Below are 20,386 nucleotides of genomic sequence, written 5' to 3'. Positions count from 1 at the left end.
CCCGCCCCGCCGCCTCCCTCCCGCTCCTTGTGTCCGGCTCTCGGCTGCGCTGCCCGGGCCCGGTGTCCCGTGTCTCCGGGCCGGGCGCGGGGCAGCAGCGGCTGAGCATCGCTGCTCTAAAATAGACTAAGAATCAACTTCAGCATCATCGTCATCCCTAAAAGTGGTTCCTCCGTGTCGAATGACCAGCGTTCAAATGTCGAATTCTCATAAATGTCCTTTTTTTCTTAGTGTTTGAATCGGGATCCAAATGAGGTCTTCACACTGCAGGGCCCCACCTCCTGTTCTTTGTTTCCCTTGATGTTACCCCTTCTCCAGAGTGTCCCTCTTGGTTTGCGGGCTGCACCGCGAGGTAAACTGCCTGTCCTCCAATTTCCTTCCGGAGGCTCCTCCAGGGTCAGTGTGGGGCAGGAACAGCCGTAGTGCTGTCTGCTCTCTCCTTGTGACCTGTACCGAGGCACTAAATCATTGCAAAATGGGGCTACTCTGACGCCTTGAGGGGCTAGTTGGAATTCTCCCGGTCAAAAAATACCTAGTGGTTATCCAGGAGCCGGTTCACATAGAAACGACTGGATAAATGCCATATTCTTTCCCTTAATTTACCACTTTTCAAACCAACAACACAGGTTTTTGAAGTAATTTGAATGGTCACTGTTGGAGGCAGCTGGTGAGCAACAGGCAGATACATTGGATGTTTCAACCCAGGGCCAGCACTGTCCTTATTGACATTCAAATTGTCCTATTTTAAAGACTTTTACAGTTGATCTCTGCAAGGAGATTCTCCTAGGAAACTAGAATAACAAACATAGGGCATTGTAAAAGTTATAACCAAAGACAAGCTTGGAATGTCTCACTGTCTTTATTCCTGAACCTTCATCACTGACTCCTCCATTTCTATGGATGGACCCAATTTCTTCTGGACCCAGGAGAGCCGTTCTCAATCCTCCCTGCACTCCCACCGGCATCCTGGCTTCTCACGGCTCCTGAGGGACTGTTTCTCAGGGCCACATCCAGAACATTAGCTGGTGATCATGGGGACGATGCTAAAATGCACTAGGTCAGCTGCTCTCTTTTAGGAAGGAAACACTAACATACAGAGTCTATTCAGTCGGTCTGGGAGCCAAGACCCCGCCTCTCTACCAAGCTTCCTCCCAGTGCTGCTGCCAGGCCTTGACCACACTGGCCACTCGGCCACTGCTCCTGGACCCCACCTGCAGAGCCCCACTTCCGTCAGCTGCACCTCCAGGGGCCTCTGCTCAGCTGCATTTCACCTGCACACGTGAAAGTTACAGAAAAAGCTGGGGTGAGGAGGGAATGCTAGAGAGTTTTCCAGCCTAAGTTATGCTTGGAGACGACGAGCAGGAACAAACGCCCAGTGACACTGGAGACCTGAGCACACACTGGGTGAACAGACTCAGGTGACAGCCCCCTCCAGTGGGCACCAGGCCAGCTGTGAAGGGCTTTCCTTTTCCTTTGAGCCATGCCCACAGGCTATCTGGGACATACTGCACCCAGGTCTGCCCGTGTCCTGACTGGAGGCTGCTGCTCCCAAGCCACAGGGACCGGGCGCCTGGCTATATTTGAGAAGCTGGTCCAAGACACTCTCACAGGGACCCTTCCCGAGGGGCACTGCAGGGCAGAGCGGCCCGACTCTCCCCTGTGTGGCCTGTGCAGGGCTGGCCAGGCAGGTCTGAGTGAGCTCCCCAGGAGGACCATCCGGTCCCAGCCCCAGGCTCCTGCACGTCCCTCTCTGATGTCAGAGTCAGGCAGATGCTCCTGCCCGAGCCTGTGTAGGAGATTACAGGGCAGGCGGCCTAGGCTGGGGGCTGTGAGGGCGGGGACATGGCCGGCGATCCACCTGCCCTGCTCACCTGCTCCCCGGGCATGGAGGTGCCAGCAGGCAGGTGGCCCTGATCCCCCTGCCTGTCAACCACACCCAGGATATATTATAAACATTTTTAGTTCAGAGTTTAGACTTCATTCATACTTGCATTTTACAAAACCCCATCTTTTTCATCCCTAAATTTATCATCAAAATGTCATATCAAAAATATAAATAACTCTCATCCAAAGTCTATCAATGTGAACCCATTCGTCTCTGGAAGGCTTTTTCAACAGCAGACACCATCCCTGATCTTCATTACCGCCGCTGGATCCCGAGCCCCGTGGGCCGGGCCTGCGCTGGCTGGGGATGGTCAGCCTGCTCTGCCGCTGCTGCCTGTTTGGCTCTTACAGGAGCAGCGAGTCCTTGGCGACAGCACTGCCACACTTCTGGGTTGCCCTCCCCTCACGTCCCGGGCCCAGGCAGTGCGGTTCAGTTCCAACTCTTGGGGTCTTAACCGAAATGAGCGGGACTGCAAACACGGTGGCTCTATGCCAGCAGCCCGTCCTCATCCTCGCCCCCGTGTCCTCCTCCGAGCAGGTGCAGACTGTCGTCGTCGTCGTTGTCATTGTCGTCAGAAGCGCCTGCTTCCTCCTCACTTCCCAGCGGTTCCGAGGGGCGTTTCATGCCCCGCTGCTTGGAAACGGCCAGAGCGTACTGAATGCTGTAGCGGTTCCAGTCGCAGCTGTTGAAGGTCACAGGAATCATGTCGGCAAAAGCAACACAGTCATCCTTCCAGTGAAAAGCCCGGCTCGCCCGTACCAACCACCACCGGGACTCAGAGAAAAACCAGACACAGGCTGTAGGAGCCCCAACCTGCCTCACTTCTCTCCTCCCCATGTCCCTGCCCGGCCACCCTCCTGGCTCTGGAGCAGCGAAGGCCTTCCGGGACCTGACTGTGAGATCCATCCCTTCTGCTCTGTCCTCACTGCCCCTGCCCGTCTCTGGCTTCGCCACTCAGGCCCAGCAGACCCCAGAGGAAGGGACCGCTGCGGAGCCCAGGGCCGTTTTGGAGCAGAGAGGAACACGCTGAGTCAGTTAGTTCCCCACAGTGACAGAGTAAGGGAGAAGTCACACCATCATGTCAACGCAGAAATTCGCTGGTGAGAATGAACTGTAAGGTGAAAGGATTCGCGAGAAAGGAATAAACGCAGCACACCACAGAGTGTGCAAGCGGTGTGACCGCCCGTGCAGGAACTCTGAACCAGACTCTAGGTCTGGAAGCGTAGCTGGAGCCCCCCCGATCAACACACGAGAGCCAGCTGTGCCCACACATCAGCAACAGCCCTCGATGCCGGGGTCCAGGGACACTGCCTCTACGGGAGCACCAAGAAATGAGGGGTGACAGGAGGTGCCCAGCCTCTCGGACAGAGCTCTGTGGAGTCACGGAGGCCCCAACAAAGGGAAGGCTCTCCCCAGCAGATGGCAGAGTCAGGAAGAAAAGTTAGGGAGGAAGGCCTGGTTCAGGACTCTTAAAGACAGAGGAACCAGCCACGGACAGGCAGGAGGACCCTGGGACCACTGGGCCCAAACACAGGCCTCCGCCTGTGGACAGCGGGCAGTCAAGAGCAGGGGAAGACCTTCAGGATCCGAGCTGGGGCACCTGGACACCGATCCTGAACTCAGCGCCTCGGACCCCACCACTCTCTACACACCCCGCCAACAGCAGGGACGGTGACCCCCAGGAGAGGCCACGCTGTGGGGCCTTCATGGGCTGCTCGGCCTCAGGGGAGGGGCCAGAAAGTGCCTGAACCATCAAGAAGCCACCTGGGGACAGGGGACGGGGCTCCTGACCGCACCGCCTCTTCTAACTGCATCATTGAGAGAGCTCTCCTCCACCCAGGACACGCCTGACACGGGCCATCTGTCCCACCATGCGGCAGCCAGGCGTATTTGGCTCGGGGCAGCAAGGGAGCTAGCACCCCCAACACGGGGACCTCCTGTCCCGTCAGACGACGCAGGGAGCAGCCCCGGGGGAGCCAGCACAAAGCACCAGCCCCGCCCCACCCACCAGCCGCGTCGCAACACGTACAGTTTGGAGACGTCGTCCAGGTGCCGCTGGATGCTCTTCTGAAGGAACTGCACTGCCGGCAGCAGCGTCCCCGCTCTGCAAGGAGAAGTCCCTGAGTGCGCGGCAGTAACGGGACGCCACAGCCCCGTCGCCTGCAGTGTTTGTTGTGTCAAGGCCTCGCCTCACACTGTGTACACGTGTAAAAGCTTCACCTCAAACTGTTGTGGCCTGTAAAGGCTTCGCCTCACATCCTGTTTGCATGTAAGGCCTCACTTCACGCGGTGTTTGCAATGTAAAGTTTCCCTCTTTATCTATAGAGACCAGCTGATCAAGTGACAGAAGTCACACATGGATGAGCGTGTGAGCACATCATACCTGGACTTCAGCTTCTGACCATGCGCCATGAGCAACTTCTGAGTCCATATGAGGTAGAATTCTAGATGGTGAGACGCCTCAAAGGATGAAGCTAAAAACTCAAGCACTTTCTCCACATACAACTCCGGGAGGGAGGAGCTGACAACGTCAACTGCAAGGAGAGGAGGAAACCATGCTCACGGTGCAAAGAATCAAATCAGGAGGAAAGACATTCCTGCATTTGCAAAGAGGCCGGGAATCCCGACCACTGGGTCTGGACGGAGGGTCCTCCTGGCCCGTCCCGGGCCCCGGCCCCGGGCACTCACTCTCGTCCCAGGGCACGGACTCCAGGGCCTCCTGCAGCAGCTTCTTCTCGTTGAGCCGGAAGGCCATGAGGATGGCCCTGGTGAAGTCCCGCTGGCGCAGCGCCGCCCGGACCCGCCCGGGGGTGACGCTGGTGTCCAGCTCAAATGGGTCAAAGAGCATCTGGGCGTCCAGGGAGTAGATGAGGAGCCCCTCGGTGGTGGTGGCCGCCCAGCAGCGCCCTGGGGATTAAGCAGTCAAGAGAGTTCCTGAAGATTTATGCTCACTTCTCCCCACTGTTTGAAGAACAGGTATTGGATACTTTCCCCTGGTCCCAAAAGCAGCAGCACAGAAAGGAACATGGGGATGTCTTCCTCTTATGCTCTCCCAGCCACCAGCTCCTCTCTGGAAGGGACGCCTGGGTCACTTCCACAGGCATTCCTCCAGAACTGCTGTGTGTGCACGTGAGCAGACACATATACAAACATCTGCCCCTTGGTTTACACCAGGCCCAGCAGGCTTCTCTGTAAAGGGAAAGATTTTCAGCTTTGCAGGCCGTGTGGCCTCTGCGCCAACTTTTGAACTTCACCGTGATGCCAGGAGAAAACATGCAAATAAACCGGCTCACACTGCGGTGGGGGCACGTGCTGTCCTGCACTCGCTGCTCCTGTCACTCAATGGGTGCTGGAGAGTGTCACTGTCAACCATAAGATCAGCCCACCGCAACCCCTGTGGAGCTCTGCTCTGCGGGACCACCTGTACGAGGGGGCACAGACCCTCCCCCACAGCCCCTCAGAACCAGTCCACCGGACGCCCTCAATACAGGGAGGGACAGGATGGGGGAGCAAGGCGCCGGATGGCAGACAAGGCAGCCCCCTGGGACAGTCTTGACTGGTACACGAAAAGGGTGCTCAGGGCAGGTGCCCACCTCCCTGTTTCGAAGCCCGGTGTATCTGAGGTAAGAGCTTTCACAGCCGTCCTCTGGCGAGGACAAAGACCACCACGTCTTACCCACAGGGGACAGTGTGGCCCAGAGCTGGACAAACGCTCTGAGACCGACTTTGTCCCTGGGAGCAGAGGTGACAGGCCCATCGTGCAAGCTCAGGCCCTCACACCCATCAGGACCAACCCCTGCCCCTTCCAGCACCAACAACCCGCTGCTCAGGGCTCACCAGTGGGAGAGAAGCGGAGCGAGGTCACCCTGATCTCCGGTTTGAAGTGCCGAGAGCTCATGTCACCTGAAGACACAGGAACCGCTCTCAGTTACAGGGCAGCACAGCCCTCACCACTCACCCAACAGAGGGAGGGCCACCCCAGGGGCATGTTGTTGGCCAGGGGTGGCGATGGGCCCATCAGGAATGGCAGCCCTGTCCCCTGGCCCTCCCATCCTGTTCACAGATGCAGCAGGTGAGTGCTGGGCTGGGACCTCAGATGCTGTCTCACAGGTGCTGCTGGCCTCCACACAGGAGCCCTTGGAGAAGACACTCTCCTGTGCATCTGGCCTGGCCAGCAAACAGCTTGTTTGTTCTTGGAAAAGGTCTCTGCCCAGCCCAGGGCTGCGAGGCAGGGTGGTTCCAGTTCCTCCCTACCCATTCAGCCAGCCTCTTTGTGCAGTGCACAAGCCACATGACTGCACAAGGTAGCTCTGTGGAGTGGAGGCTCACTCTCACTGGGTATCGTCATGTGAATACTTGCTAGCATTTTCTCTTCAAATTAGCTTTTTAAGTAGGTAATCTATTCCCACGGTATGAAATTCAATGACACAAAGGAGACCTGTGAAAAGTCAGTCTCCTCTCAGCCCATCTCCCACCTGGAGCCCTTCCTGGAGGCCACCGCCATGACATTTTGTGTGTGCCCCTGGAAGTACTCTGCTGGGGGCTCTTGACCTTGGGATGACCAGCATTTGGGGCCAGGTCCTTGCGGGTCCAGCAGAGCCCCTGGGCTCCCCAGACTCAACGCCAACAGCGTCTCCGCCCAGGCTGAGACACTCAGAACGTCTCCACACAGGCTGAGCACCGCCACTCCACACACCCGAGGAAGCAGGGGCCACGCTCGTCAGGAAGTCCTCGGGATGCGTCAGCGCAGGCCTGGAGGGAACCAGGCCCGGCCAGCACCAGGGGCCAGGGCGGGCAGGGCAGGGCAGCCACCCCCACACTGTGCCCAGTGCCGGCGCACAGAGACATGCAGGCTTTCTGGGGATGGCTGTCCCTTCATGCTGGTCTACCAGGGCCCGAGGGGCCTGAGGCTTCTGCCCTGTCCCTGTGAGGCACATGTGCCCCTCAGGCCTCCCGGACTGCCAGCTCTGACACCAGAGTCCTTGTGGCCCATGTCGGGGGAGTGAGAGGTGCAGGGCTGGGCGCTGACCGCTGAACAAACCGACAGCCAGACAAGCCAGGAGGCCGCGGGCCATGTAGCAACTCACAGGAGGCTCCCTGCGCCCCCAGCCCCCGGCCCAGCACCACCCGCGTGTAGTGGGAGCACCTGGTCGTCAACTGTTGCAGCCCCAGCCAGAGAGCAAAACCACTGTCGCCCCGGGAAATCAGGAGGTGAGAGGGTGGCCTGCTGTGGCTGTCCAGGGCCCGAGCGGCCCTCTGCCCACCTTTCTTCACTCCCGGCAGCGGTATCGCAACTCCGGCCTCCTCCCCGGCGTCTTGATCGATTAGTGCCAGGTTACCAAACTCCGTCATTTTCCTTCGGTTCAAAAATTCCTAGAAAGGCAAGTCCATGGACCACTCACCAGCTGGAGGAGAGGGGAGGGCGCAGCAGGACGAGCCCCCAGCCCTGTGTGGAACACGCACAGGACACACGGACCCCGAGAAGGGACAGTGACAAGCCCATCTCAGCCCCTCCCATGGCAGACCATCCCCTCAGAGCCCACTGCTGTCGGGTGGGAGTCCCTGCTGCCACCTCAGCGGTGTCGGAGTCCCTAACTCAACACTGGAAAGGCTCGTGAGCCTCTGCGGGGGAGGCACACAGCGCACGTCAGCGTGACACCCAGGGTGGCTGCACGTCCTCAGGGACACGCGAGGACACATGCCCCCAGAAACACTTAGGAGGGGCGGGCTTCTGGCCCACACAGGAGCCCTTGCCCTGCGATGGGGCCAGAGCAGTGAACCCAGGCAAGCGCGAGTCTGCCCAGGGGCCCCACCCCGGATCCTGTGGAGCCAGAGCGCGAGGAGGGCAAGGGGCAGGGCCAGGCCGTCCGCAGCAGCAGCCTTGCACCTCCACAGCACACTTGGTCCACACTGGGGTCCTGTGAGCCCGTGGGGCCGTGCAGTGGAGCCCCGCGCACCGGCTCACCTCCATGGCGTCCAGCGAGAGGTTGCAGGAGATCTCAAACTTCTTCCTGAGAATCTGCTCCTTGATGTGGTAGATGCACACAAACTTGGACATCCCTCCCGCTAGGATGCTCTGGCCGTCCGCAGAGTAGCACAGAGTGGTGAAGGCCCTGAAGCGGAGGGGAGGAGGACTTTGTTGCCACCAGGGGACTTCTGATGTGTGGTCCCACCCAAATTCCAGAGGGCAAAGGCCACCCTCCCAGCATTCTCCACGGCTCAGGCTGAAACTCCCACAGGACTTTTTCTTTTTTTGAGGAAGATTAGCCTTGAGCTAACATGTCGCCAATCCTCCTCTTTTTGCTGAGGAAGACTGGCCCTGAGCTCACATCCGTGTCCATCTTCCTCTACTTTATATGTGGGACACCTGCCACAGCATAGCTTGAGCAGTGCCATGTTCGCACCCGGGATCTGAACCTGAGATCCCTGGGCCGCTGAAGCGGAAAGTACACTTAACCCCTGCGCCACCAGGCCGGCCCCTCCCGCAGGACTTTGAACCTGTAGTTTACAACGTCTAGTCACTCTACTGGGTTCTCCAGACGAGGGGCGTGTACCACAGCCTCTCAAAAGGCACGAGCTTTTCACAAAAGGACCATGTGGCTCAAGTAGGAATGAAAAGGCGGCCGGTCTGCCTGCCGCCCTGCGAGTGGCCACTCATGGGAGTGCCTCCTCAGTCCTGCAGGACCAGAAACCTGGCACATGCGCCCGCTTTGCTCACAGAACTCAGACAGTGACCTTGAGTTAGGCAATGGATTGTTAGGCATGACACCAAAAGCACAAGAGATGAACTAGAGGTCTTCAGAAGTAAAACTGTAGTACTTTAAAAGACACCGTCAAGAAAGTCAAGTCAACTCGCAGAATGGGAGAAAAAACCAGCAGATCATTTATCTGATGAGGGGCTCACATTTTAACACATCTAACAAGTCAGCAATAAAGAAAGACAGCCCAGTTAAAACAGCAAATGCTCTGGCTGGACGTTTCCCCAAGGCTGACACACAAACGGCCGAGAGCCCAGGAAAAGACGCTCACCACCACCAGTCCTTAGGGAAACGAGAGTCACAACCACGAGCCCCCATCTCACGCCCACCAGAACGGCTACCATGTAAAACGACAGGATGAGTCTGTGAAGGCGTGGGGACCTGGGACCCCCACGCTGCTGGTGGGAAGATGAAACGCTGCAGGCTCTCTGGCAGACAGTGTGGCGGTTCCTCAGAAACTTAAACACCGTCACCTGTGGTCACCCAGCGATTCCACTCCTCAGGACACACTTAAGAGAACTAGAAATGAACCCACACAAACTCGTCCCTGAACGTCCACGGCAGCACCATTAATGCCAAAGGTGTGTGAGGACGCTGGAATCTATCAACCCCGCAGCGCACAAAACCGCAGCACAGCTTCCCTGTCTCCTCTGGGAGGAAGAGCTCCCGCTGCTGAGCAGGCTCCCAGCCCGCCACCCTGTGCCCTCAGTGCCCCACTCCCCACGCCCTCGGTGCCTGCCGCCCTGTGCCCCACGCCATCGGTGCCCCATGCCCCAGACCCTTGGTGTGGTGCCCGCCACCCTGCACCCCACGCCATCGGTGCCAGCTGCCCTGTGCCCCACGCCCTCGGTGCCCACCACCCTGCGCCCTATGCCCTCAGTGCCCGCTACCCTGCGCCCCTCGCCTTTGGTGCCCCGTGCCCCATGCCCTCAGTGCCTGCTGCTCTGCACTCTCGGTGCCCCTGCCTCATGCCCTCAGTGCCCTTCACCTCATACCCTCAGTGCCCATCACCCCACGCCCTCAGTGCCCCAGGCCCCACACCCTTGGTGCCCACCACCTGACGCCCCACGCCCTCGCTGAGGCACTCACTTCCCCTTGGCTGAGTGCTTGGCGGTGATCTTGTCCAGCTCCTTCCTTCCTGTCTTGAGGTCATGCCTGCCCTCAATGGAGCCCGTCTGCACGGCGTTCTCGGGGTCCCAGAAGGTGATTTGCGAGTTCAGTGTGGCCACAGCCAGCTCTGCACCATCGGGGCGAAAAGTCACAGCCAGAGCTGAAAAGAGACGCAAAATCAGGGCCCAAGGAAGACCCTGGGTTCCAGCAGATGGGCCCACCCTCACTGGGCCTCATCATCAGCTCTGCGAGGGCCCGGGTCTGGGAGGGGGGAGGAGAAGCTCCAGCCCCATGAGGGAGGCCTGTGCCCCAGCACGAATAGCTTGGAGCCACATTGGCTGCTTGTGCAAGCAGGGCCCCAGCCGCCTCGGGGGGCAAGGGGTCCAGGTGGGGCCATGGACGCCCAGGATGCACGACTGAGCAGGGGCCAGTCTGGTGGGAGGGCGCAGGGCGGAAGCAGAGGCCGGGCAGGGGTGAGTCACAGTGACTTGGAGGTCACAGCAAAGGCTTTTATGACGGAGACGCAGGACAGACTAGAAACAGGCTAACTAGAGGAGGAAGGTCAGTACGGAGGCCCCACAAAAATGGAGGACACCGACTGCCAAAAGCCTGAACCGGAGCCGGATGGGGCAGTGGGAAGCAGAGAACATGGAGGGACCTGTGAGTCCTAGGGGCAGCAAACGTGTTTGGCACAGGGCCAGATGGCAAACGGTTTGGTCTTTGGCATGACCTATCAACTCAGCCACCAGGGAGAGAGCAGCTGTCACAAGACATTCACATAGAGCCTGGCTGTGCTCCGGGACACTCCCCTCACAGATACGGGAGGCAGGGCCCACCCGGCTTGAGCCGTGAGGCCTCCTATGCCGCCTACAGTCACCTCGTGCTTCTCCCTATGGCTCAAGCCGAGCAGAGCACCGGCCGCTCCTTGGGGACAAGCTAACCCACAGGCAAGAGCAGAAAGCGGCAGGAGGCCTGCTCAGCCCGGGCCCCTGGCTCGCTCTCCCACGTGGATGTCCAATGCTAAGTGACCCTGGACTGGCCGCCAATCCTGACAGCTGCGGGGCGTGGGGGGTCCTGGGTTTACATTCAGACACACAACCAAGACAGGCAGGTAACAGCACGGAGACCAGACCCTCGTCCTGGGTCACAATTTCTGCCCACTAAGCCCACTGTGCAGCTCACCATCGGAGGTCAGGGCCAGGGTCTCTGTGGTTCTCCAGCTGTCGGCCATGTCCCATAGACGCACCGTTCTGTCCCAGGAGGCACTGGCCAGCACCGACTTCATTGGGTTAAAACACAGGCCGCTGATGGGCCCCTCGTGGCCAGACAAAACCTACAGTGGTTCAGAGGCAAGAGCCATGGTGGGCAGCCCTGAGCCGGACAGCAGGCACAGAGGCTGTGGCTGCTGAGACACGGCCGTCTGAGTGCCCTGAGGCTGTGGGATAAGGCGGGCTGACTCTATCTGGGCGCAAGGAAGGGAGAGGAGGCCAGGCCAGAAAACGCATGTGAACAGTGCTGCCTGCTCCCGAGACGTGACCTCTGACCCACTCGCTCCCCTCAGTCTGCTGAAGGCCCCTCCCGGTGCATTGTGAGTGGCCTGTCCCCCAGCCCTCTGGTCCCAGCCCCGTCTAGAGCAAGGCTCCTGGGACCCACGTCCTTACATCAAGGAGCCTGCCTGTCTGCATTGACCAGATAAAGATCTCGAAGGAGTCCTGGGCCCCAGCAGAGACAATCTCCCCGCTCGAGTCCACAGCCACACAGGAGAACTGGGTGGGGCGTGGAGACGTGAAGGTGCGGAAGTTCCGGTACCTGCCGGGAAAAGAAAAGTCCTGCTTGGCGTGGCTCCCTGAAGTCCCAGACGCTGGGCTTCAACCCTCTGCATGCATCTACACCACATACTTCCTGACAAACCCGGAACCCTCAGCCTCTCTCTCACAGCCCACTGCAGAGAAGAAGCTGCTCTGAGCCAGCATCCCAACAGAAGGGTCACCTGTGAAGGTCAAAGGCACGCACGGTCCCGTCCATGGAAGAGGTCACAATGACGTAGCCAGTGGCAGTGAAGGTCACGCCAGTGACCCCACTGGAGTGTTCCGTGAAAGTGATGAAGCAGAAGCCACTGAGGGTGTTCCACACCTTGACCTGCGGTGGGCAGCGCGTGAGGGGTAGGCAGCCACGGCTCAGGACCGCACACGCCCACACACCTCTCCAACCCGGGACCCCCAGCCCCAAGCACACACAGATAGACACCCACGCACACACACACACACACCCCGTGTGGGCACTGAGGCCTAGAAAGATTGTCCGCTGCTCGTCTCCTGTCACCCCCTGAGGGAGGGCTGGGGGGTTGCAGGGACTCCGTGTCTGCCCCAGGAGGCGCAACAAGGACCTGCCCACCTCAGACGGCAGCTGCTAGCACCACAGACCCCTCAGCCAAGAAGCGACAGGTGTACGGGAGCCAGAGCCAATGACGGGGAAACAGACCCCGAACCCTCTCCACCCAGATGTGGCTAAGTCTGTAAACGCCTCTTCGGGAGCCCAGACGAGGCGGGGAGAGCCCGCAAGCTCCAGGCTGAACCCTACAGGCAGAGCCTGGCCACGAATGCCATGCGCCCCCCTCAGCCCAGACCCGGTACCCTAGCCGGCAGGACAGACAGGATCCATCCCTCCCCGCCGCCATCCGCCAGCCCCATGCCGTGGTGCAGCAGCCCCACCTTGCCGTCATCCCCGCCAGTCACAATGTACTGCCCGTCAGGGGAGTAGGCCAGGGACACCATGCTGTTGAAGTGGCCCTGCTGCTTGAGCACGTAGGACTCGCTCTGCCACTCCCACACCAGCAGCTGGCCCAGGCCTGCAGAGCACAAACGGGCTGGGGATTGGCACGCAATGCTCCGTCCCCTGGGCAGACAGGGGCACACTATCGACTGTCGGCCTGCCCGGCCTCGACTCACGCTGGTACCCTGACCCCCTGCCCCACCCTGAGTCAGGCACCAGCATCCTCCACCTGAGTGAGGGCACCCCGCACAGTCAACCTCCTGAATCACCAGCACGCAGAGTGGGAATGCCACACAGGACACCTGCGGCGGCCCACCAGAGGGCCAAGGCCCCCGGCCAGGGGCTGCGGCCGGAGACCGAGATTCAGGCAACAAGAGACTCACAGCTCAGAGGAGCTCTTGCTCTGGAAGTTTCACTGACTGCTGCTGCGCACTTGAGCCACCCAGCTGACCCGCTCTGCACACAACAGGCCCCCCAAGGCGTCTCTCCCGGCTGTGTCCCCAGTGCCCGAGGGGACGACAGGCAGCTGTCCTGCAGCAGAAGCTCTATTCTTATTCTCACACAAACCTGAGCAGCCGAAGGCGATCCAGTCCCCGGAGCTGTTGATGGAGACGGATGCAATCCTCTGATCCGAGATGCTGAGCAGAAAAGCAGGGCTCGGTGAGCACGGAAGAGCCTCCTGGACCGACCCTGGGGGGCCCAGGTGGGCGAAGGCAGGACCAGGTGGCCCCTACCGTCCGGACCCACCTTCTCCCTGCCCACTTACTAGATATAAACAATTCACTTTGTTAAAGCATAAAAAAACCCAGAGCAGTGCCCTGCACTCAAAACTTGGAAGCTGCGTGATTCTGTGATACCCATATTTTAACTTCCAAAGATAAACAGAAAGGAACAAAGGAAAATAAAAACAAAGGATGCGGGACCAGCCCAGAAACATAGCAGTTAAGTTCCTGTACTCTGCTTGGGCAGCCAGAGGTTTGCGAGTTCGGATGCCAGGCATGGACCTACACACCGCTTACCAAGCCGTGCTGTGGTGGTGTCCCACATACAAAGTAGAGGAAGATTGCCATAGATGTTGGCTCAGGGACAATCTTCCTCACCAAAAAAGTAAAAATAATTAAAAAAAAAGAAAAGTGACACAATCCCGCTGTGGGATCAAAGCCCAGGGAGGGAGCATGGGTCTGAGACAAAGATGGGCAGCAATGTCCAGTTCACTCTAAGCTGCCTTCCTGCCTGGCCAGGACGAAGGCGAGGTCAGGCGTCCACAGGGCTCAGTCAGGTCAGCACAGCACAGCCTCCGCCCATACCCATGCCGTGCATGGGCCTGTCAGACTCACTCCCACTCTTGAGCACTCAGGAAACCACACAGGCCACAGAGCAGAGGTGCTCACCTCAGGGAGTGGATGAGGTTGAACTCTGGGAGCTCGTGAAGGTGGAAGATTCCAGAAGCAAACCCAGTGACCAAGAGGTGGGTCTTCTTGTGATACGCTGCAGCTGTCAGGTTGTTAAAATCCCCTTCTTTATTAAAGAAGTACCTAAACAGGTGGAAAGGACGACGAGACAGCCAGGCTGGGCTCTTGCCCCCGTTGAGTGCCTGCCTGGGACCCCAGGCCAGAGGCCCTGGCTGCACGTGGGACATGCGGGGGCAGCGCTGACCGCACTGCCTCTCAGGCCCTGAGGGCAACCGCCCATCTCCTCACCCCTTGGCTCTCCACTCCTAAGGCCTCCGTGGCCGTGCGCAGGACCCAGCAGCCTCCTGGCTGGTCCCCAGGACACATCCCCAGGATGGGCCCACGGGAAAACGGCCTGTCCCCCGAGCCTGCAGGTCCTCGCCTGCCCACCTCCCGCTCGGCTCCCTCCAAGGCAGGAGAGCCTGCAAGAGTGCATCGGCTGCCCCCAGCGCGATGCTGCCCGCCGCAGTGCAGACCTACTTGGCCAGCCGAGAGTACTTCACTTTGCCCGGCTGCTCCTCGGCGGCCGGCGCGGCCTTCCCTCGGACGGTGGCCTCTCTCTCCCCATCCTCGTCCTCGTCCCCATCCTCATTCTCATCCTCTCTCTGCAGTAGGTCTGCCCTCCAGCCAGTGGGGGCTTTCAGCCTCAGGCCCTCCGGGGGTGTGTCACACTGCCACACACACAAGGCTCCGTCTTGGCTGAGCGTGTACAGCTGCAAAGGGAAGCACTTGCGTGTGGGCGTGGGCACCCGACCCCTGGCCCTTGCCGGCCCACAGGAGGCCAGGACAAGAACCCTGTCTTAGTGTCACCAGTTCCGCCAAGGCCTGCCCCTGTGCACTGGGAGAAAAAACTCCCAACGGGGAGCCAGCAGCCACCGTCAGTTCCCAAATACCCCCAGGTGGCCTGAGAACGGCCCCTGGGGGCCCCAGGGGAGGGCCCAGCACCACAGCCTCCTGGTGCGTCCCGCATTTGCAGCTGTGACCAGAGATGCCAGTGGGCTGGGGGCTCTGGGTGCAGGGACGTACATCCAGACTGCTGGATTCGAAGAAGCAGGCCACGATGGCGTCCTTGTGTCCCCCCAGCGCGTAGTAGATGAGGTTGTCCCAGCGCTCGGCCCCAAACACCCATGTGGACATGTCTTTGCTTCCAACCACAAAGCACCTGGATGGAGGAGACACAGCTCGTGCTCAGGATCACAGCTGAGGCCCCCCAGCACAGAGGGGATGCCCCAGGGTGGCAGACGGGGACACGCCTGGGTCTGCCAGCCTGCATCTCCTCTCTGTGCTTCCCCTGGGACCATGAGCCTCAATGCACGTGTGTCACCATCCCTCCTCACAAAGCAGTGCCTCACAGCAGGGCAGCCGAGGGGAGCCCTAAGAACCGAACGCCGAGCCTGTGGGGTGCCACCTGGGAGCCTGCTCCTCACATCCCCGACCCGAATCGGATCGAACTCTGCTTACGGCGTAAACAGGGACAGAGGTGGGACAGCCCAGCCTCGCTGAAGAGTGGGAAGGCTTGGCCGCTGGGTGCCCTGCCCCTGTACCACAGACCGCCCCAGGAGTGGGACCGCTGTCTCCTGCTGACACACTGCGTGCTGCCTGGGGGCTGTGTCCCCCCACTGTGGCAGCTGGTGTGACGTACAAATCAGCTCCCACCACCAGCCCCTGCTGCTCCCTGCGCACAGAACTCGGGGTAGCTGAGAAAAAGCCAGCCACTCCCAGGTGCCTTTCCAGATGGTTAGAGATGGCAGTCATGAGAGGATGGGGCCGCAGTGCTCCCCGAGCACCCATGAGGGGAGATGCCACAGCTGCTCTGGATGTTTGGGGCCACAAACCAGGCTGCATGCACTGGTTGACAGCGTTCCTCGCCAGGGTCCAGATCCCACTCTGGCTTCCCGTGACTAAGGCCAGGGCAGACCTAACTCAACCCGGAGCCCGCCCTGCATCCAGCCCCACATGAGGCCCATGAGAGGCCATTTCTAAAGGAAACTTTAGCATGCGCCAAGAGTCACCCAGCGTTGTCAAACACCAGGCTGGCTACAGGCCTCCCTTCCGAGCCCTGCCCTGCAGGCCTCACCGGGAGTCATCTGTCCAGTCGATGCACGTGGTCTCATCGTACGGCCCAAAGTAGGTTTTGTCCAGGACGAACGCGTTGAATTCTCGCTTCCTCCCAGGGGCATGGTACAGCTGAGCGATGTTGCCTTTTGTGACGACGAATTTCCTGCCATGGAAACGGGGGCCCGTCGATATTCAACACCAAGGAGACCCTGAGACCAGCTCAGAGCCCCTGAGAGGACAGCTCTCCTGCTCTGGGGCCAGTTTCCTACGAGGCAACCTTGGGGACCTGCCTCTCACTGGCCCCAAGTCCCCGCTTCTCCTTCAGGGACGAGGCTGAAGAAGGACAGGCAGACAGACCCTGCAGCACCCTGGGCCCGGCCACACCTCTGCCCAGAGCAGAGGCCCCTCAGGCACGCCCATCAACCTGGGATGTGGTCCTCGAGGCCAGGCCAACCTCAGACAGCCCCGGTTGGAACCAAAAGGAAGACACTGGCCCCACGTGACGGGTGCCAAGGAGCAGCCACTGCCTCAGGTGCCACTCTTAAGAGGTTTCTGAGTGTGGCCGTGGGGTGGGGGCTCCTGACTAAAACCCAGAACCACCCCCTCCATAGCACATCAGGGTCAGCCGGGGTCTGATCAACCTAGGAACGAGCCCTCTCTCCTGAGGTCCTTGAACCCAGAGCAGGGCTGAGTCTGGCCAGGCCCTTGTCCCCACACATCCTCCTCACTGTGGACATCGAAGCCAGGGGTCTGTGCCACTTGGCAGTGGTGGATCCTCCATGGCCCCACTGTCTGGAGGCTGGGAGACCCTCTGAGGGCCACACCTGCTCTGGAGACGGTTTGGATCAGAACTTTTAGAACCTCCCACTGGAGGTGTGAACATCTGCCTTTGAGTGGGGGAGAAGGGCCTGGACCCTGCGGGAGCACTCGGCTCGGGGCCATTTGTGGTTGGCCAAGACGAGGCATTGGCACAGGCTCCCACAGTGAGTGCTGGGTGGAAAGAGACCTCTAGGTTCACACGAGCTGGCTCCAGCCCCGCCGTGCGGGTCACAGAGTCTGCACCTCAACAGCTCCCCGCCCCAGGCCCAGAGGCCCTTACCTGCCATCAGGGGAGAAGGAGACGCTGTGCACAGAGCCCTTGAAGTGGAAGTGGTGGAGCACGGACCTGCAGACCAGACTGACCAGCAGCGCGTTCCCCCCTGCAGGAAGGGCGCGTGGCAATCACGCAGTCCTCCCAGACGTGACAGCCCACCCTAGGCAGCAGATTCACTGCACAGGTACAACCGAGACACAGTGAGGTTCCACACGTTTCCACTGCAGGCATCAGGACTGCGGAACGTGTGCCCCACGGCACAGGGAGCCAGCGCTCACGTGCCAGCAGCGCACAACCAACGAGGACGCCCTGGCACATCCATGCCCTGCACACACGCCCTCATCCTGAAGCCCCCCAGGGCCCCAGACACGGAAGCAACCGGGGGAGATGACCATGCGGCCTAGACCCCCCCACTTTGGGACATGGCGTCGGCCTCATGTCACCCTGAGGCCTGCCACGTCCACCCTCAGCCGGTGCCATCAGTCATGACCCTGAATCGCCATCTCTCAGAGGAGGGCAGTTACCTTCATCGACGATGATGGCGAGGCGGCCATCCGGGGACAGACCCACACACTTGATGTTGTACCGAGTGGCCAGGGGCAGAGTGTCAGATTTGTTGCTGAGAGACAAAAACCAGAACCATGCAGTTGATCTCACGTTGTCAGATGAGGAGGCTGGGCCGGGCTCGGACCACCAGCTCACTGGTCCCTGTGCCACACCCTCTCCTGTCCCATCAGAGCCCTGGGCCAGAGCTCATCACTCACCCCCACTCCTCACTGCAGGGAGAGGAAATAAGACAATGACCCTGGAGAAAACTGGGCAAAGCATATCAAAGACCTTAAAGATGGGTTTTAGATATGTCAGGTTTGTTTTGAGGATTGCATCCCAAGTGGATTCTGCAAAGGTATAAAGTCAGAAAACTGGAAACAAGCTAACTATCCAACAGGAGAGATTAACCACAAGGACAGCACATCCCTGTAAAACTACAGAAAGGGGAAAATGCACAAAAGTGGAAAAACAAGCAACCACTGGCTTAGATTCTAATTTTGCTCTTTACTGTTTTATTCCTCAACTTCTCCTCAACGAACATAGGGTGGTTACTCTAGAAAGCCCCGTCAGAGGTCATTTAAACAAACTGGGAAAGACCAAGCCAGCAGCCGGCCCTGGGCACACCCTGCATGGGCACTGCAGGAAGCAACTCACTGAGGAGGCACGTACTACTGTCCCTTCTTACAGACACAAAAACCGAGGCCTGTGGAGCGGGACAGAAACCCAGGTGCCTCTGTGACAGGAGGATCCCACCCAGGTTGCACAAGTCTGGGAAGGGGTGATAGCCTGACCAGGAGTCCTCCCCTTCACCACGCGCTCATCCACAAGAAAGAGTCAACCTGCAAGCAGAACTGATCTGGGCGAGCGCCGTGCTCATCCAGCAGGAGGGACCACGAGGGACAGGCGGCGTCCACGTTCTTGGGCACCTTTTCCCAGACAGTTCAGTGACTCATGATTTCTACCTTGAAGGTAATGTCAAAGACCTAGATACTCCTAGATCCGCGAGGTTTAGCTGAGGGACCAGAAAGAAGACACCGGGACTTCTGGGCCAGTTCCACCACTGGCCTGTCCACACCACTGAAGGTCCCAGAGCCCTCCTTCAGGCTGCCTGACTTAACAGGGTGCTATTAAAGGAAGGTTAGGAAAACACCGTTGTTTTTCACGTGCAAATTACAACAATCACTCTGTTAACGTCATTTTAGGGTACTTACTTTTTAAGGTCAAATACAGTGACTCTGTTTCCCACAGGACTGATGACTGAATTGCCATCACAGGTAAAATTTAAGTTTCCACACCTATAGACGGTCCCCAGCAAATTTGAAAACTGAAAAGAAAGCAAAGCTGTCTGAACACCAAGAAAATACAGAGTCTCCAGAACCCTGGACAAGGGCCGAATGAGGCCTCTGGTCAAGGGGATGGTGCAGCACCGCTTGCAGGGTCCCCGGTCATCCCCTGGGACACTTCCTGGCCACCCATGCAGCCCAGCCCTGAGCAAGAGGGAGGAAGAAGTGCAGCAGGTGAGGGACACCGGGGTGTCGGGGGAGCCTCCAGACAGCAGGCATCCGCCGGGGAAGGAGAGGATGGGACCCACGTCTCAGAAAAGCAGCAAAGATGACCAGCGCTCTGTAATTAATCCATGAGTACAGCCATCCAATGTGAGCACTCCCTGCGCCCCATCTCTGCCCTCAGCGCCCTCATATCCCACCTCCACAGGCGAGCAGTGGAGAGACAGAGAATCAAAGAGCGGGGTGGTGCTGAAGACAGACACCCCACAGCGGGCGGGAGAGGTATCTCAGAGGGTGGGCCAGGAGGAGCTTGGAGGGGCCACCAGGCCAGCAGGGCGGAGAGCCAGGGAGGAGCTTGGTCAGCGAGGTTTCCAGCACAGCATGGGGGTTCCCACTCCCGAGTACTGAAGGCCAGCGATCGGCCGTGGGCGCAGGAGGGGAAGCAGGGAGGCCAGTGAGGCTACTTCGCACAGCAGGGGACCAGAGGACAGAGCGCGGCGGCGGGGAGCTGGGTGGGGACGGAGGAGGGTCCCGGGGCAGGGCGCTGAGGCCGAGATCCCAGGAACAGGTGTGGGCAGAGGGGGTGCGGGGCGGAGCTGGGGGGCCGCCCGAGAACAGCCTGCAGGGGAGGGGCCGCCATCGGGGTCGCGGCGGCAGACGGGACGGCCAGGCCGGCAGGCACCCCCCGGCCGTGTGTCCCTGAGTCCTCCCCACGTCGCGCTCTAACAGACCTCACGCGGCCTCCGGAAAACGGGGTCCGGCCCGAGCGGCTCGCCGCCCGCTCCGCGCGGCTGGGTCCTCAACCCGCCAGCTGCAGCCAGGACCCTCCGTCCAGGCCAGGACCGCTGCTGCTCTCGAGGCCGGCCTCCCTCAGCCTCATGGAAGTGACAGCGCGGCCCGCACCCCGGGCCCACCGGGTCCCTCCCCCGGCCCCCGCTGCCGGCCCCCCGGGCTCCGGGACAATACAGCGCACGCCCGCGGGCTGCCCAGCGCCCTCACGCACCCGGTACGCGAACTTCATCCCGGCAGCTACACGTGGACCGCCCCGCAGCCTCCACGCCCCGCCAGCCGGCTAGCAGCGAGCACTTCCGGGGCGGACGCGGCCCCGCGCCACAGCGCCCCCCGCGGCCCGGAGGAGCCGCCCCGCCCGAGGCGGAGCCCCAGCCCCGGCCACGCCCATGCCCCCGCCCCCGAGGCGGAGCCCC

At 60.1% G+C, this 20,386-nt stretch overlaps 1 protein-coding gene across 1 annotated transcript; it reads right to left on the bottom strand.

Moving 5' to 3' along the window:
• Window positions 1-843: 843 nt before the first annotated feature.
• LOC124231513 (periodic tryptophan protein 2 homolog) lies at window positions 844-20,291 on the bottom strand. The gene is made up of 21 exons (XM_046648324.1): window positions 20,185-20,291; window positions 18,888-19,000; window positions 17,652-17,746; window positions 17,134-17,233; window positions 16,054-16,197; window positions 15,003-15,138; window positions 14,457-14,689; window positions 13,917-14,060; window positions 13,093-13,163; window positions 12,465-12,601; window positions 11,744-11,892; window positions 11,415-11,562; window positions 10,936-11,086; window positions 9,733-9,913; window positions 7,851-7,998; window positions 7,150-7,258; window positions 5,723-5,788; window positions 4,574-4,792; window positions 4,269-4,419; window positions 3,915-3,989; window positions 844-2,567 (listed from the first exon to the last, which is right to left on the bottom strand). Exons 1-21 carry the CDS (start codon window positions 20,200-20,202, stop codon window positions 2,372-2,374), a joined length of 2,784 nt encoding a protein of 927 aa, XP_046504280.1. The 5' UTR covers window positions 20,203-20,291; the 3' UTR covers window positions 844-2,371.
• Between the last annotated feature and the right edge of the window lie 95 nt (window positions 20,292-20,386).

Source organism: Equus quagga, chromosome 21, assembly GCF_021613505.1.
Source record: "Equus quagga isolate Etosha38 chromosome 21, UCLA_HA_Equagga_1.0, whole genome shotgun sequence".
NCBI classification, from domain to species: Eukaryota; Metazoa; Chordata; class Mammalia; order Perissodactyla; family Equidae; genus Equus; species Equus quagga.
This window is presented reverse-complemented; position numbering and strand designations above follow the sequence as displayed.

Coding starts and splice junctions, on each gene's coding strand:
- LOC124231513 (XM_046648324.1), bottom strand. Junction 14,061..14,456: donor AAGTACTCTCGGCTGGCCAA/GTAGGTCTGCAC, acceptor CCACCTGTTTAG/GTACTTCTTTAATAAAGAAG. Junction 9,914..10,935: donor CCTGGCCCTGACCTCCGATG/GTGAGCTGCACA, acceptor GTCTCTTTTCAG/CTCTGGCTGTGACTTTTCGC.